General features: G+C 37.8%; 3 protein-coding genes across 8 annotated transcripts; 1 reads left to right on the top strand and 2 right to left on the bottom strand.

The window, feature by feature from the left end:
- The first annotated feature begins 366 nt into the window (after nt 1-366).
- On the top strand, nt 367-3,335 carry LOC146384110 (vesicle-associated membrane protein 8). Of its 3 annotated transcripts, none has more exons than XM_084935892.1 (4): nt 367-486; nt 868-907; nt 1,289-1,459; nt 2,318-3,335. In XM_084935892.1, the coding sequence occupies exons 2-4, from the start codon at nt 905-907 to the stop codon at nt 2,453-2,455; spliced, it is 312 nt and encodes a 103-aa protein (XP_084792018.1). In that variant the 5' UTR covers nt 367-486; nt 868-904; the 3' UTR covers nt 2,456-3,335. The 3 variants fall into 3 exon arrangements, with proteins under 3 accessions (XP_084792018.1, XP_084792017.1, XP_084792019.1); XM_084935891.1 differs by having other exon boundaries at nt 378-486; nt 826-907; XM_084935893.1 differs by lacking the exon at nt 868-907 and having other exon boundaries at nt 378-486.
- hnrnpd (heterogeneous nuclear ribonucleoprotein D) lies at nt 2,722-10,490 on the bottom strand. 4 transcript variants are annotated; one of them, XR_014800810.1, is made up of 8 exons: nt 9,938-10,490; nt 8,327-8,495; nt 7,776-7,937; nt 7,536-7,667; nt 5,153-5,249; nt 4,637-4,792; nt 4,011-4,553; nt 2,722-3,210 (listed from the first exon to the last, which is right to left on the bottom strand). XR_014800810.1 is itself a non-coding variant. In XM_084935888.1 (8 exons), exons 1-7 carry the CDS (start codon nt 10,102-10,104, stop codon nt 4,486-4,488), a joined length of 951 nt encoding a protein of 316 aa, XP_084792014.1. In that variant the 5' UTR covers nt 10,105-10,490; the 3' UTR covers nt 2,722-4,112; nt 4,460-4,485. The 4 variants fall into 4 exon arrangements, 3 of the variants coding, with proteins under 3 accessions (XP_084792014.1, XP_084792016.1, XP_084792013.1); XM_084935888.1 differs by having other exon boundaries at nt 2,722-4,112; nt 4,460-4,553; XM_084935890.1 differs by having other exon boundaries at nt 4,460-4,553.
- Nucleotides 10,491-11,172: 682 nt separating this feature from the next.
- enoph1 (enolase-phosphatase 1) lies at nt 11,173-15,449 on the bottom strand. Its single transcript, XM_084935885.1, has 6 exons — nt 15,108-15,449; nt 13,546-13,647; nt 13,048-13,250; nt 12,744-12,876; nt 12,405-12,528; nt 11,173-12,094 (listed from the first exon to the last, which is right to left on the bottom strand). Exons 1-6 carry the CDS (start codon nt 15,189-15,191, stop codon nt 11,955-11,957), a joined length of 786 nt encoding a protein of 261 aa, XP_084792011.1. The 5' UTR covers nt 15,192-15,449; the 3' UTR covers nt 11,173-11,954.
- Between the last annotated feature and the right edge of the window lie 384 nt (nt 15,450-15,833).

Genomic DNA, 15,833 nt, shown 5'->3' with positions numbered 1-15,833 from the left:
ATCTAACGGTTATATTGTTAAAATAATATTCAACTTGCATCCCATATTGCAGCTCTATTTCTGAATCACCGAAGACGATTTAAAAAGGCAAAGGCCATGCAAAAATGACCAGAAATAGATATGATACATTGATGAGACAGCTTACAGACACAGGTAAATAGTGTGTCTTGTGACCTGTTTTATATAACATATTTTCAAAAGTTTTCTAGTAATTACATAAAAAGGGGCTAACCTGCACTAAACCGACGCTTGAATATGTTAGAATGAAGCATAATTTCACAACAGAACTTTGAAACTGTCATGTGTGGGCTGCTTCACTGGTGAAATAACAAACTGCACAACACAGGATGAGGAAATGAAGTGGAGCAACCGAGTGAATACACCCCTTTATTGCCTTGCAAATATCCCTCTGCCGCAAACACAGAGTACTTTGCCCAGACATATCAGCTCAACACTGGCCTGCATTTACCACTCTGACAGCTGATGGTATGTAAACCACACAGAACTAAAACCAGTAGACACTTATTTACCAGCTTAACTTCAATCTTCTTTGTCTGTAATAACTAAACAGGGTGGCTCTTATGTAGTGATCATATAGCAGCCTAGTTCCTCAAAAGCAGGAAATGAAAGTACTGCATGTTCATGTTCGACTAAATTTAGTTCTCTCTGGTGATGGCGACTTGTTCTGGTAAAACAGTGAGACTTTGATTGAGGCAGCTGTTAGTTAATAAGTAACTGTGAAGAGGTGCAACCTTCAGGAAACGTTTGTCCAGCTTTTGCTGTATGACCCGAAACACAGATCTCTATGTTTGTTTATTAAATTAGTTGGACTGAACTCGTCTGAAGATTTCCTTTTTTTGTTCGAAGCTGGGTTTTGCTGTTTTGACCAGGAAACAGTGTTGCTATGGTAAGTCGATGCTATTTTTAGACTATAACTTCATTTTTGCCTAATATACTGCTCTTCTATTGATGACTGAGGGTGACTTGATGTCAATCTTGACATTATTGAACAATCCCGTATCAAAATTTTGTAAGTAAAATTTACTTTGTGACAATGGTGCTCATCTGGCAGTGACACAGGCCTTGGTAAACTTACCGACACTTGACAGCACTTTTTCCTGTTAGCACAGTTGCAGGAAGTAAGGTTTGGTTCTTAGAAATAACTTATACAGGGACTGTAACACCGCCATTTGCCCGGCAGACCTGTAGTGGCATACACATGGTAGTAAATGTTTGGATAAGGGACCAACAGCACTAAAAGTGAATCAATTTCCACCATTTTTCACAGGCTGACCAACATTCTCAGCCAACTCCCGCTGTTCCGGCCTCTAAGCTTGACCAAGTGCAAGGTCAGGTAAATGAGGTTAAAGTTATTCTGACAGACAACATCAACAAAGTGCTGGAGAGAGGCGACAGATTAGATGATCTGATTGGCAAGACGGATGACCTGCAGGCGTCTGTAAGTATCTAATCGTGGGCGGGGGGGGAAGCTTGAAGCCATTTAATCTTTTATCATATATGAAGAAATTATGTTTAGCTGTGCTACAAAGCATATTTATGCTTTTTGTACATAAAGTAAAGCTTTCAGATACTTTGAGTGATTTCATGATTTTTGGGGATAGTATGGTATGTTTGTAACTAGACGGGTTGAGATTTAAAAAGAAAATCCTGCTCCTGATACATATAGTGATAATAAAATGCCTTATTTGACACTAAAGCAGTTTCCCAACCTTTACAGTTTGTTGTCTGATTAGGGAAACGTCCCTAGCAGTTTCCAGTTCCCCTATAAACCTTTGTTTTCTTTTGCTTTCATTTACAGACCAAATTTGTAAAATAACCCACACATTGCTACCTGTTTCAGCTATTCATCTACATTTCTTTTTTACCGCTCACCCACTTTTAAATGTTTTATTGTTACTTTTAGCTAGGATGTTTAAACAGTTATACACTACTGCGGTCACCCCTTTAGTTTAGTATCTATTTCATCTCAATTATTTATATATGTATGGTAACTTGTTCTCACTAGATACTTAATATTTCAGTATTTCATGCACATTTACATCTTTGCAATACATGTAACCATCCTTGGGCAACAAAGATTCAGTTTGTTCTTCTAATATTTTAGGGTTCCTGTTTTAATTATCCATTCATCATTCTTCATCACTTTGTAATCACTCAATCAGAAACCCTCGTGTTCATCTCTAAAGCTTGCAAATGGTTGATGCTTTATAGGGCTTCTGGAGATTGCTCGTCTTTAAACGACGCATGTGCTTCCTCAAATATCAGGGTTTAATTTGGCAGTTTTTTTTCTTTTCAGGCTGACTCATTCCAGAGAACATCCACGAGGGTGGCCAGAAAATACTGGTGGAAAAATGTTAAAATGATGATCCTAATCGGTGTGATTGTGCTGATCATCATCATCCTCATCATCCTTGCTGCCACAAAAGTTATATAAATTCCACGTTTACCTACTCAAGGCTGAAAGCTACAAACATGGCGCTTACCGGCATTTGAATTACTCTTGCAAGTGATCACTTCAGCTTAAGCAAAGACATGTAAATTTAAAGGGCTAATGATTGTTGATTATGTTATTTTGTGACAACATAATGTGAAAAAGAAATTGAGGGCAGCAGAGATTGAAGTGATATCAAGTTAGCTGAAATACTTTAACACTCCAACAGTCTTACATGTGTGACATAAAACCACTCTATTAATGGAACAGAAATTCAAATGAGTCTTTATTTTTATTTGTCGCATTTCTTCATGTCCAATACACTGTATATATATTGTATGTTTATGACTGTCAAACTCTGTAATAACATATTTAATATATGATTGATGACTATGATAAAGATAATGAATTGTAATAACACATTTTGTATCTTTGCTACCACATTACTGAATATGTGAGTGATTTGTTCCAACCAATGTTACATTTCAGTCATGGAATATATGAAGCAGTTCACAAGTTAGCATTTGGACATAAGTACAAAAAACGAAGGGATGAGGAAAGCAAACTGATCAAACGTTGCAGCAATCCAAATAAATGCATAACAATGAAATACTCAGTAGGTATAGGAGAAAATGTACTGTAGGTCTCGGTGTTCTTCAATTACTGTCTTACAACTAGCTAAGTAATCTTTGCTGGATACCATCATCTCTCTGGCCAACGCTCCAACAGCGCACGGTAGACTTTCATCACTCTGAAACCTATGAAAAACAAACAACAATAAATCAGCTATAGACAAACAAAGAGAGTAAGATTGCAAAACAATAGGAATCCCCTGTGTTTATAATGTCCAATGTAATAAAAAAACTATAAGAAAAAAAACAAACTGATTATTTTAACATATTACATAAAAAGTTAGAAAGTTAAGCTAGAGATCTTGAAGTGCATTAAATTGAAGAAGTCAAAGCCAAAATACTAAATGGAAGAAATGTTCAGATTGGTCAAAAATACACATTAAAGAAAGCATTACATGCAAATTTTCTGGAGATGTAGTGACACTTTGATTCTTCTCATTTTACCAAAGGTTATAAGAGGAAAATTTGTTACAGGAAAATTAACAAAAGGAGGAGCCTTTTCCATCGCTGTGAGTAACACAAAACAGAACAATACATGTACACAAATTAAAGCACTTTATCCCCCAGCACAGTAGAGTCCAAATACGAACCAGGTTTTAGCTCATGGACTACTGGCTACAAGAGCTAAATAAAGAAACAAGCATTTTAATTAAGATTAGGGATGCATATATTAACATTAGGAACTGGAAAGTCCAGAGAAAGCTGTATGTATCCTTTAAAAAACAAAGTTATTTTTTCAGATTTATAATTATTACTTGTGGGGGAGTAAGGGCCTGTAAAAAATGACAATTACATATGTATATTTTACGTTTTACATTACAAACAATTGCAAAGAAATTAAAAAATGGAAAGAAAGATGACAAAGCTGGACGTGTCCCATATTGTTTAGTTTAGAAATGCTGATACAGGATGTTGGAAGACCATACCAAATGGCAGCATTCGAGAGCGTATGCTTCTCATACCCGGTCCGCATTGAGCGGGCCCTGAGAGTATCTGGGAGTCAGCTCATGGCCTGCAAGGAAGCTCCGCTGGCAGGTACAAACAAGGTATGTCAGAGTTAGGAGACAACATACTTCCTTCTGTTTCCTTGCACATCCTTAACTTTGGCATCCATTTACTGTAGTAGCAGTACATTACCTGTTAACTTTACAGTTTAAAAAAAAAAGAGAAGATGCAAAAGAGGCAGCAGAAGCCGGCTGTTAAAATAATCGCCACAAGAGTGTAGCCTCTATGTTACCACTACTGTAAAGCACTTCAGGGTGCTGAGAAAAAGAAATTTATGGAGGAAATTATGCATAATGTTACCAAACATCAAAGTAAATATAAAACTACTTTAAGTTTAAAAGCAAAAAAGTATATATGTACTATTACATACCTATTTCAAGAGGAGGGTTTCCCCTATTAATACGGCTTGTAACTGTTCGTGTGACCACCACGTCGTGGCGACTTGCCATAACCACCAGATTGATCTACACATGTGAACAAAGTGGGAATTTCACAGGTTTGTATTGTTTCAAAAGTAGAAAAAAACTGGCCGTAAAAATATACTCACTGTTGTAGTCACTATAGCCATAATAGTTGTTGTAACCAGAGTAATCATAGCCACCATATCCTCCATAGCCTTGATTACTGTAACCATAGTTGCCATAATTTCCATAGCCTTGATTCCAGTAGTTGCCATAACCCTGGTTCCAATTTTGATTTGGGCCTGAAACAAAAAACAGACACCAAGTTGACATAAACTGACCTGTGTTTCAAACTAAAAATGAAACAGTCAAACCTCATCTTCTATTATTAAATCAGACTGTTAGATTGAGAGCAGACTTAACTGCTAATTTTGTGATTTACATCCCAGAAATGTAAATCAGTTAAGAATTTTGTATGTGTGTGTTTTTAGTTTGTTTGTTTTTTAATTACTGTTTTATCATCACATTTACATAACAAGTCTAACAGAGGAGAAAGATTTGTTATCTTTAAGAACAGAAAACACTTTTTTGCACAGTTTGTACAAGTAAGCTTTATAAATATCTTTACCTGCAAGAAGTTATGCAAAACAGTCTACACTCACCACCTCTTCCCCGAGACCTAGATGAATATCCTCCTCTGCCGCCCCAATACTGCTGCTGTTGGTACTGCTCCTTAGACATCGCCACTTTTATTTCACACTATAAGAAATTACCAGATTAAGTCAAATTAAGGTCCCATAATTCACCACAAATACATACACATACACACATATATACATATACATATATAGATATAGATATATATAGATATAGATAGATATTAGGGGTGCAACGATACACAAAATTCACGGTTCGGTTCGGTTCGATACTTTGGTGTCACGGTTCGATATTTTTTCGATACAAAAAAAATTTTCAAACCTTTTTAATTTGTCATTTATTAAAATTATAAATATATATTTTAACTCAAAAGTACAGTTTTTAAATTTAATGTTGCTGAAACAACAAAGTAATAAAAAAAATAAATATACCTGATTGAGAAATCACTCATCTTTGGAAAAGAGAGTTTATTACAGAGAAATGGCTCTTTCCAAAATAAAAGCTATACTATACGCTTCTTCTGGGGTATACTCTCAGCAGCATATTAAACATATCAGGTCCCCATAAGGAGAATCATGTGCTAACGGCTGTCTAAATGACTCAGGTAAAGTTTGTAGCATGCGTGCTTGTTGTTTTTGTCTGCTTCCACTTGTCTTTGCACTAGGATGATGTCGGAGTAAATGTGCAGTCATATTCGTTGTGTTCCCACTAGTGCTGTCAGCTTTAATCTCATTGAAATGACGTTAAAGCCACAACACGGCAAATCTCCGTTAACGAGCTACCGCGGATCGCCCCGTGCGTGGGGCTGGACGGCGTCAACACGTTAACAAGCTAACTGCGCTAACGCAGTAGTTCCCACCCATGTAATTGAGCATTGCGTGGCACATCCAACATACTGTTTTACTTTTGTCCATGACGCGCTTACCTTCAGGGTCATACTTCACATGAAAACCAAAATAGTTCCAAAGGCCAGATCTGAATTAGGGTGGGGGAGGTTCAATTTGCCATGTTGCAAGGAGAGCTTAACTTCTGTCTCTCTAGCTTGCCCTGCGCTCAGTGAATCTGCGTTCGACTACTCCGCCTAGGCTGCACTGTCGAGCGCAGATCCACTGAGCGCTCAACACAGACAGCATCATCAGAAGGAAAGTTGATAAAATAAATTAAAAATTTTGGATTGTTCGATACATATGCGTACCGAACCGAAAGCACTGTATCGAACGGTTCAATATCGATACGAGTATCGTTGCACCCCTAATATATATATATCCATTTCAATTACGTTCCAATTTCAGTGTCTGTAGCTTTAAATTAAATTAGGATTGGTTGTGCATCCGCCCCTTTAAAGAAGGGTCTGTGAGTGACAGTTAGAAGCAGCCAATAGGAGCAGCCCAGCTCATTTAGACTATACTGCTGTCAAAACAGACCAGAATGAGACACACTGTAGCTTCCAACTTTCTCCCTGCACACCACTCTTACTTTAAAATACAGGCAAATTCTCTGCACGATCTTTGTTTTTTCACATAAATGCAAAGTTTGTCCATCAAAGTGCTGCAGTTACAAAAATCGAAATTTCATTAGTGGAGAGCAGCCTCTTGGTAAACAGCTCTCCGTTAGTAATGGACCACATTAAAGTCAATGTTTCAAAGTAGTTCTCTTGTCTGACAACAGAAACCAAAAAATATACCCATGAGTGCACAGTTATTGTAAATTTGAATGAGTACAGAGATTAGAAAAGAAGCAAACAGATGTAAATGCTAACAGAAAGCCAGATGAGTTTAAGTGCACTGAAGCATATAAAGTAACATCCACACAGTACTTTTTAAAAGGTTACTAATCTGTCTGTAAAAATTCCACAAAGTCACTGTCATTCCTCAGCATTTCTTTTTCCCCAGAGCTTTGACACGCAATCTGTGTATACAGTCAAAGCTAACAATTATGTTAGCCACATTATCTACATCTGAAAAGAACAGGGCTGCTTTAGTTGCTGTCACGTCGCTGCTGTGTGGCTCTGGTGTTTAACACCTTAGTTTGATTCATAATTATCATGTTAAAACACCAAAGTCACATAAACGAACCTTTTGATGCAGCAGTAAAGCAACAGGTTGCTCTGTGATAGAAAATTTATAAGTGGAGTCTGGCTGCTTTGATAAGACAATGAGAGTAGCCTCAGTTCAGGTAAACTAACAGGTTTTTTTTTTTTTTTAATTAATGTATTAATGTTTCATTTATTTATTTGTAGTAGAGACAGAACGGTAGGGAGAGACTAAGTGAGAGAAGACATACAGCTTTTCAACATATGCATCGCAGACTTTTTTCTACATATAAAAAGGGGCGAAATTCTGAAAAATAAAAACACATAATATAGGACCTAAAAGAAAAGGACTGTACCTTGCTTAATCCAATATTGTGGTACTTTTTCTCCATAATCTTCTTTACTGGCTCCTCCTCCTTGAATGTGATGAAACAGAAGCCTCTCCTTTTGTTTGTTTTGTTCTCCATGGGAAGCTCAACGGACTCCACCTGTTCACATTAAGACATAATTTAATGGGCAAATAGGAGCCCTGCAGAGCCACACAGAACAAGTGGGGAAAAAGATCAAACAAAATCTAATTTTCATAAGTCACTCACCTCTCCGAAGGCACCAAAATACTCTCTGACTTTCTCTTCAGGAGTGTCAGGAGAGAGGCCACCAACAAAGATCTTCTTTACTGGCTCCTTGCTCTTCATGGCCTTGGCTTTTTTGGGGTCAATCACCTTCCCATTAAGTTTATGTTCTTTCTGTGAGGCAACCTGTAAAGCAATATAGACAAAAATTGACAAAAATTTCATTGACAAAGTTTCATTGACAAAAATGTACATACGTGAATATTTCATCTTTCATTTTGATTTAGCGGAACGGATGTTTGATTGTTTGGGCATCATTGAGATCAAACTTTATAGGTTGTATTCATAAACCACGCAGTAGTATAGTTACATTCATTCTAATTTAAGTCTATATGACAAAAAAAGGCCAAAAATGAAAATTTTCTGCTAATCATTAAATAAAACTGAAAGAAAAAAAAAAACACCCACACAGACATGAAACTACACAATCACAGCAAGTTCATGTCTGTTAGAAAAGCAAATTCACTGGTAATTAAAAAAAACACACACATCCACTTATGTGAACAGGATAATACCTTATCAACACTTTCAGGTTCTTTGAAGAGCACAAACCCAAAACCCCTTGACCGTCCAGTCATGGGGTCCAGCTTTAACGTGCAGTCTACCACTTCCCCAAACTTTGAAAAGTAATCTTTCAGGTCCTTCTTAGTCGTGTCCCAGCTGAGGCCTCCAACAAACATCTTCCTGTTGACAAATCACACAAAAATAAGCAGGTGGTGTCTATGTGTTGAGACTACTTTATAAGATATCTATGCAAGCTTCTTTAAACAGCTGGGCTGCTCAAAGGTCCCCTCATTTGCTACAAGTAATCTATGTAACTTGCTTAGTAAGTAATTTATCATCAATTTACATCCAGACAATACAATATCAAACACAGCAGATCCTCCATTCATTAGGTGACTAATGAGGACCTGATTTCATCTTTTATGTGCAACCAAAATGTGAACACATACAAGGGTTTTTCCAAGCTCAAAATGGGCCTTCACATATAAACATGTTTTGTCCATATTAAAATAGGGCAAAGAATCTGTTCCCTTTCTTAACAGAAGCCTGTTAACATCTTTCTGTTGTTTGTGACCATTTGATAAAGAGAAATGTATTTATTCTTGAGTAAATTCAACTATAATCATAAAACGTGGGGTAATTGTTTTGTTATTTTAAAGTGATGGTGATTTTTAAATGGTCTAAGTCCGAAACCCCTTTCTATATCAGAATCAGTCAATCAATTTATTGTAAGGAAAACCATGCATATAAATCCACCAGTGAAGTACTGTAGACCTGCAACCAACCAGTGCAGTGTTATTATCAAGAAAGATGGTTTTGTTTACAACTGCAGTGATAAAATGTTAAGATATTCCCTAAATTGAACTTGTTCTAATTCTTTTTAATTAAGGGATTCAGTGACCAGGTTGATATAAAAGCACTGTGACTCACAGCTGATGGCGATATATATATATTTTAAGTCTTGTGACTTTATTTTGGGTTTTATTTCCCACCTTTTCTAAAAAGGGAAACAAAAATCCTGCACTGTAATGTATGCTCTTCATACAATTTTGGAACCATTAGCTCCACTTTTGATTGATATTGCCAACACTTAAACATTTGCTAATTATTAGCCAATATCAATGATTAGTAACCTAATGCAATCTTCTTCTTTTTGCTGCTCCCATTGGGTGGACGGATAATCTGCCTATACTTCACCCTATTCTTTGCATCATTTTCTGTCACACCACAGGACAATAACAAACCAATACTCTGTATATGCATCCGTACTTTGATTTTCTGAACAACAGGCAAAGCTGTTTTTCTAAACAGAAAACTGAAAATAATAACAAACATTCAAAAGTAAATGATATTTGAAAATATCACTTACTTTCGTCTAACATTTCCTTTTAAAACCCAAGCTTTTAAAATAGCAAACCGGTAACACTCAAACACCTCGGAAATCGTTCTAGTGTAATGTTTAGTTTATGAATGCTTGTTAAAATTATCACCCCTCCTAATGAATAAAGTAGTACCCAACAATAACAATGCCAGGTCCTGCAAAAATCCGGTCCTGCAGCTACAGCATCTTTTCGATTATCAACAGTGAACCTGAGTCTATCCACCCTTCATCATCACCATACCCTTCATCCTCCTCGTTTTTACTGGCGTCGATCCTTGATCCTTCGGCCTCGCCCCCCATAAGGCCACAGTCCCCCGCTGCTGACATCGGGTCGTCACTGTTCGCCTCTCCATCCTCCTCCATTCTCATCATGTTCGGGTCGTCGCTTAATTCATAATCATCCGACATGTTTCGGCTTTTTCTGGAACAAGACTTAAACTAAAGCTTCACCCCTAAAGGGCTCTGAAATCAAAGCTACGTCAGATATCTCTGCTGGAGCTAAGCTAACTGTCTGGCTTCTGTCAGCTAACTGATGACAGGCTAGTCGCTGGCTAATATTTTGATATCATATGCTGTTAAATAAAATGTCCGTCGCTAGTTAGAACAAGCTAACTGGTTGGGTTACGTGAATCCAATGTGGGGTTAGTATGAATTTGGAGAAAACAACGCTCGGTATGAAAAAAATTAGGTTGAAGTTACGATAATATTGAGAGGTGACTTATGAGCGTCGCTTTGTTTTCGTCGCCGTCATTTCTTCTTCGTCGGTTGAAAACGGCTGTCAAACCGACGTGAAAGCTAGTCCGCGCCCCCTTCTTTATGTAACAAATAGTACATTTTGGGCTTAATTTCCTCTTTTTTGTAGAGCCGTTTGCAAAAATACAGATGAAAAAAGGAAATAATTGAAGCAAAAAATAAGGAACAGAGCAAACCAAAAAGTAGAATTATGTAAAAGACATTTTTCAGTTAGTAATTTATACTCTGAACAAATCTTTGGTCAATAATACACCAAAGACAAAAAGTAGATTCATCATGATTGATGAATCAAATAACCAACCCACCCATCAGCATGTTAAAGAATATCATAAGATGCAGAATCTAACAGTCCTAAAATTGATTAATTAATTAATGTCATGATTACAGTACTGTGCAAAAGTCTCACCCCTCATTTATTTATATTTTTCTTCCAAGGAGCCAGACTTTTGTCATTTTTTAAGTAATCTTGAGCAAAACTTCAAGGTTTTCTGAAGACGCATGTTTCTGGCGCTTGTTAAAATCACTTACCTATTGTGACGAACCAGTGTTATGTTGACACAAGCTACTTATCAAAGCACCAATTTTAAATTGCACCTTTAAGGGTTTTTTTGTTTTCCTTTCTTTTTTGTGGTTTAGCCATTTGTGATCCTTACTGTTCAATTTGGAAGCACTTTTTAAAAACAGTTTGGACTGAAGAAGAAGAAGAAGAAGAAGAAGTCAGGCTTCTGGGGGAGACAAGGCATTTATTAGAAGTCCATTTCCTGAATAATACCAACAATGTTTCACACAAAGTCTGGCAATGTTTCAGTATTTTCACTTCCCAAGATCAACATTACAAATGAACAACAAGTATGGCACATTTAAATAGACACCATTCACCTGTGAGGGGATTAATTAAGACATTCAAACAAAGTTTCAAATGAAGACTCTCATTCTGCTGAGTGCATCTATACTGTAATTATACTTTCTAAAACGAGACAGTTCACTCACTGCACAGGACTTCATACGTCTGCGACACATTTGTTTGGGTAGAGAGGAAGGAAAATGGTACATGAACATTTACAAAATGGTTAAGAAATACAGTTCACGCATATACATTTGGAGAGTGGCAGTCAAATACAGTTCATCTAAAAGGTAAAAAGCTAGTCTCACATGTCATGTGCAGTTTCCTTCAGGCTTGTAAATGTAAAGCAACAGCTTCCCATTCAATCAAATGGTCCAATGACATTGACGTCCCATTTGTGTTCCTATAATGCTTGGTGCATCCGTTTCTATTGATGAGAAAAGCATCCTGAAAGAACTGGATAGTGAGCCGCCTTTAAAGACTGGAATTTCATGATCAGCCCCATTGATTGCCAGCAGTCCCAGCAGCATCGCCAGTCCCTCGTCACCCATCAATGTGGAAGAAAAAAAACCCCCAAAACAATAAAACACTAGAATTGCAAAAAAGGTGGGGGCAAAAAAAGAGGAGAGGTCATCACGAAGTCATCCGTCTACGCACTTTGTTAAGCATGTCCTGTAAGCTGAAGTTGGCTAAAGGAGGTAATGAGGTTATAATGGCCCCTCTCCTCATCTGTCAGCTCCATGTTTCCAGGTCTGACCACCACCACAACATTAATGCCGGCTTCTTCTGCAGCTTTGGCCTCTGCAATGACAAATGCAGTCACGTTAAAAAAGAAAGTACACAGATTTTTGCCCTTAACAGAATATTATTATCAAGACGTGACAATAAACAGAAGCGGCCAATAGGAGTCTCTTTGAAGACGGATGTCAGACGGATTCAAAACCTCAACACAAAACGACTACTTTGAACATTTCAGTGTTTCACAAAGCCTCACTTTGCCGATCACTGCCTTCGTCCCACCGATCTATTCATCCTGGTAGTCTTTATGTTATCTTACTAGCAGACAAACACCAGACCAAACGGAGAATATTATCATTGCTAACATACTTACCCCGGGTGACGTCTGTCAGGAATGTGATTTCCTCAGGCTGACAGCCAATCCTCTCTGCAATTCTCTCATAGCTCTTTGCGTCCACTTTAGCCCCTATACTGGTGTCAAAGTGACCGTCAAATAACTGAAAAGAAAAAAAAAAATCAAACCATCAGATTAGATAATATCAATAACAAAAACAACAAGAGCTTACAATTTGTTTTAGCCATTAACAGCCCCTCCAATACAAAAATGTTACCTTCTTATAAAAAAAAATAAAATAAAATAAAATAAAATAAAAATAGAAACTATGTGCAAGAAAAGGTTGTGTTTGCACTAAAGTAGGAAAGGGGAACAAACTTCTAGAAGATCTCCTTCAACAGAGTATCCAAATAGAAGTTTCTGTGCCTCCACGCTTCCAGAAGAGTAGATGTAGACTTTCAGGCCACGTGCTCTCCATGTTCTGATAGATGGAACTACATCCTGATAGACCCTGATTTTAAAAAGGGATGGGGGAAAAAAAAAGCAGCTTATTATTATGTTTTTGTGGGGTGGTGGTGGTGGGAGGTTATCTCTACTTCTGACAAACAAACCAAATTATGACCCAAACCTGAGTAAAGCGTATATGAATTTTAAAAGTCAGGAAAATGATCAGTGTACTTACTCGCCTTTGATTCTCCCAGATGCATAAGCTGACCTCCACATATGACCCTGAAACTGTTTGAGCGCTGTGGACTTCCTGTCTGCTGCCATCTGCCACAGAACATTTTCTACTACTTCCCTAATGGCCTTCTCCTCATCTGTGTGAACTGTCTGGTCCACAGTGTGCACAGGACACGCCCGGTTCTGTTTCATGTCCTCTTCAATCTGCCGTGACAGTCAGCCTTTTTGTTAAAAGAGCACTAAGGCATGTTCCCTGGTTTACTTGGTGGATTAAAACAGGTATGTCAATATTCATTAAAAAAAAAAAAGGCAAGCAATTCAGAAAATAAAGGATAGAAGCTGAATATGTAAGAATTCTTCAGTACCCAAATAAAGGTTTTCCCTCCTTTGTTCACTGGCTGCTGATAAATAACAAACTGCATTCCTGCCAGGCTGAGTAACAGCCTGGATTTCATTCTTCCAGTAGGGAATCACACTTAAAAACATGTTTGCTAGCTACCTGTTTCTTTAGTAGATGAACATCTTGTTTGCACTCGTCTTCTTCCCAGTGAGTGGACAGGTAATCCTCAAGATGCTCTTTGATGTACGGAAAAAGGATATCCTAGAAATGAAAATATGGACACGTGACAGCAAACATAAATAAATAAAACATAAAACCCACACTAGAGCCTGAGTGATTTGTCAGCAGACCGATATCACCTATCTGCCAATCTGTATTTATAGCAGCGAATAAATTTTAATTTTAATAACAGAAACTACAGAAGAGATGGGAGAAACATCCTTCAACCAGAGTTGATGTCCATAGTTTGTCCACCAGGGGGCCTTACAAAGACTTACAATGCAACAAACAACAACCAGCTGATCTGAGCAGTCAGGCAGCATACATGAGTAAATAAATAACAACATACAACAAACGTTAGAGAAATATGATTGTTTCCCATGTTGGAAAGCCGATGAACTTGAAAATGGGATTGTTAAATCACCATGTTGTTCTTAGACATCTTATATGGTTAGGCTCTAATTCAGTCTCTCTAGTTGGAAAATACCAACAGAACAATGTTTATTGATTCCTGTTTTAAAAGCCTTTTCCTTCATTTATGGTACAGCTGTTGTGTCTGTTTGCACAGACATTTGCCTACCCAGAGAGGAGTTTTTTTTAACCTACACAAATGTGGTTCAATGTAGTTCTTGAAAAACCCAACAGTGTGTAGCTCAATGTTGATGAGCATTGTGAATGGTGACTGGTAAACCAGTGGGTCAGAACATGGTCAGGAGCAACAGGAGACTTCACCAGGCATGGGAGATGTGTGAAAACACAAAGATTTAAGTGAAGAAGAAAAAAAAAGTCAAATACACTTTATACTGGTTTTAACATTTGGTCTCAACTTCATGCTGAAGGCCCAACAACAGCACAAGCAAGAGTAGCACACAGACTGGTACATACTTTGGACACTACCTCCATTTGACAACACACAGATAGTGTATGGACAGTGGACAGACGGTGTGGACCGTCTGCAGGTAGACGGACTGTCCATACCTGCCCCACTGACTGCCAACACACTGCCACCGCTGAACCATAATAAACTGTCATGTTTCTTCACGCCGTGTGGAATGATCTAGAGCGGGAATTGACCTCTACATCACTGACTTCCAACAGCTGCATACTTCGTGACGCTAAACAGTAATTAGAAAACTGGCCTGACTTCACATGTCCATGTCTATTTCTAACGCACTTCCGTATTCTCTAAGACACAAAGCAAAGAGGCTTCCATAAAAGTAAAAACATTACATGAAACTGCTAATTACAACACTTCTTGTGTGACATGAACGCAGCGTTAGGTGTGTTCGTTGTCAAACGGTATTTTTGGTTATATAAAGCAAATATGGACGAAACAATAAAAGGACAAAAGCAGACAGTTGTAGAAGCAAATCAATAAAATTGCATTATATTCAGGAGACCCTGTAAAGTTTTGTTGGTTTAGATGTGTGCTACCGGTGACAGGCAGCTGTTAGCATAGCCGAACAACCGTGCAGACTTCGTTTGCATTTCACGCTGCTTACCTTCACAAATGTAATCGGTGTGGTGGTGCCTTCAATGTCGAGCAGCAGGGCACTACTGCAGGCAGGAATAGAAACAGTGGCCATTTTTACTGGGTGAGTCTGCAACGGCTCTTGTTAGCTGACGTTAGCTTACTAATTAGCAGCACCGCGGTGGAAGAACCAGGCTGTACCCGGTCCTCGCTGTTTTTACAAGACTAACAGATTGAGCAGACTACAGATTATGCACGCGCTAACAAATTTATCTGGTGGTAAGCCACTAACTAGCAATCACTTCACAGCTAACACACAGGGCAGTAATATGCACACATGGCCAGCTCCGTCAGTTCAGACTCCACGCCAGTAGGCGGCGGTACCTTAATCATGAACAACAAGTAAAACAACAATAAGAATTTGTTTATTTGTTTAAAACGTTATTTAAAATCGATATTCCAACACTCACTTTACTTGTCTGTGCCATTTTATTAAATGAAAGCATGTTTTGTATTTGGTATTATTTATTGGTTAACATTTATGTCAGTATAAAGAAATGTGCGAAAGTGTATGAAAGTGTTTTATTTGTCCTACAACAGCAATACTGAAACTATGCCAGTGCAACACTGTAATGCAGAGGTAGTAGTATAAGGTACACCTGTTAACTGATCATTAACACAAATATCTAATTAGCCAAGTAAGTAAAGTAAAATTTTATTTGTATAGCCCCTTTCACGATAAAAATTACAGGGCTAT

Source organism: Perissodus microlepis, chromosome 7, assembly GCF_051167445.1.
Source record: "Perissodus microlepis isolate ML-2025 ecotype Zambia chromosome 7, ASM5116744v1, whole genome shotgun sequence".
NCBI lineage: Eukaryota > Metazoa > Chordata > Actinopteri > Cichliformes > Cichlidae > Perissodus > Perissodus microlepis.
This window is presented reverse-complemented; position numbering and strand designations above follow the sequence as displayed.

Bases quoted from the DNA above. Each gene is read 5' to 3' on its own strand.
- enoph1 (XM_084935885.1), bottom strand. From the start codon at position 15,191: ATGGCCACTGTTTCTATTCCTGCCTGCAGTAGTGCCCTGCTGCTCGAC. The intron at 13,648-15,107 runs GTAAGCAGCGTG...TTTCATTTCTAG, and splicing joins CACCGATTACATTTGTGAAG to GATATCCTTTTTCCGTACAT. The intron at 12,877-13,047 runs GTAAGTACACTG...TTTTAAAATCAG, and splicing joins TCTGGGAGAATCAAAGGCGA to GGTCTATCAGGATGTAGTTC.
- LOC146384110 (XM_084935892.1), top strand. The intron at 1,460-2,317 runs GTAAGTATCTAA...TTTTCTTTTCAG, and splicing joins CGGATGACCTGCAGGCGTCT to GCTGACTCATTCCAGAGAAC.
- hnrnpd (XM_084935887.1), bottom strand. From the start codon at position 10,104: ATGTCGGATGATTATGAATTAAGCGACGACCCGAACATGATGAGAATG. The intron at 5,250-7,535 runs GTACAGTCCTTT...AATTTCTTATAG, and splicing joins ACAATATTGGATTAAGCAAG to TGTGAAATAAAAGTGGCGAT. The intron at 4,793-5,152 runs GTGAGTGTAGAC...TTTTTGTTTCAG, and splicing joins TAGGTCTCGGGGAAGAGGTG to GCCCAAATCAAAATTGGAAC.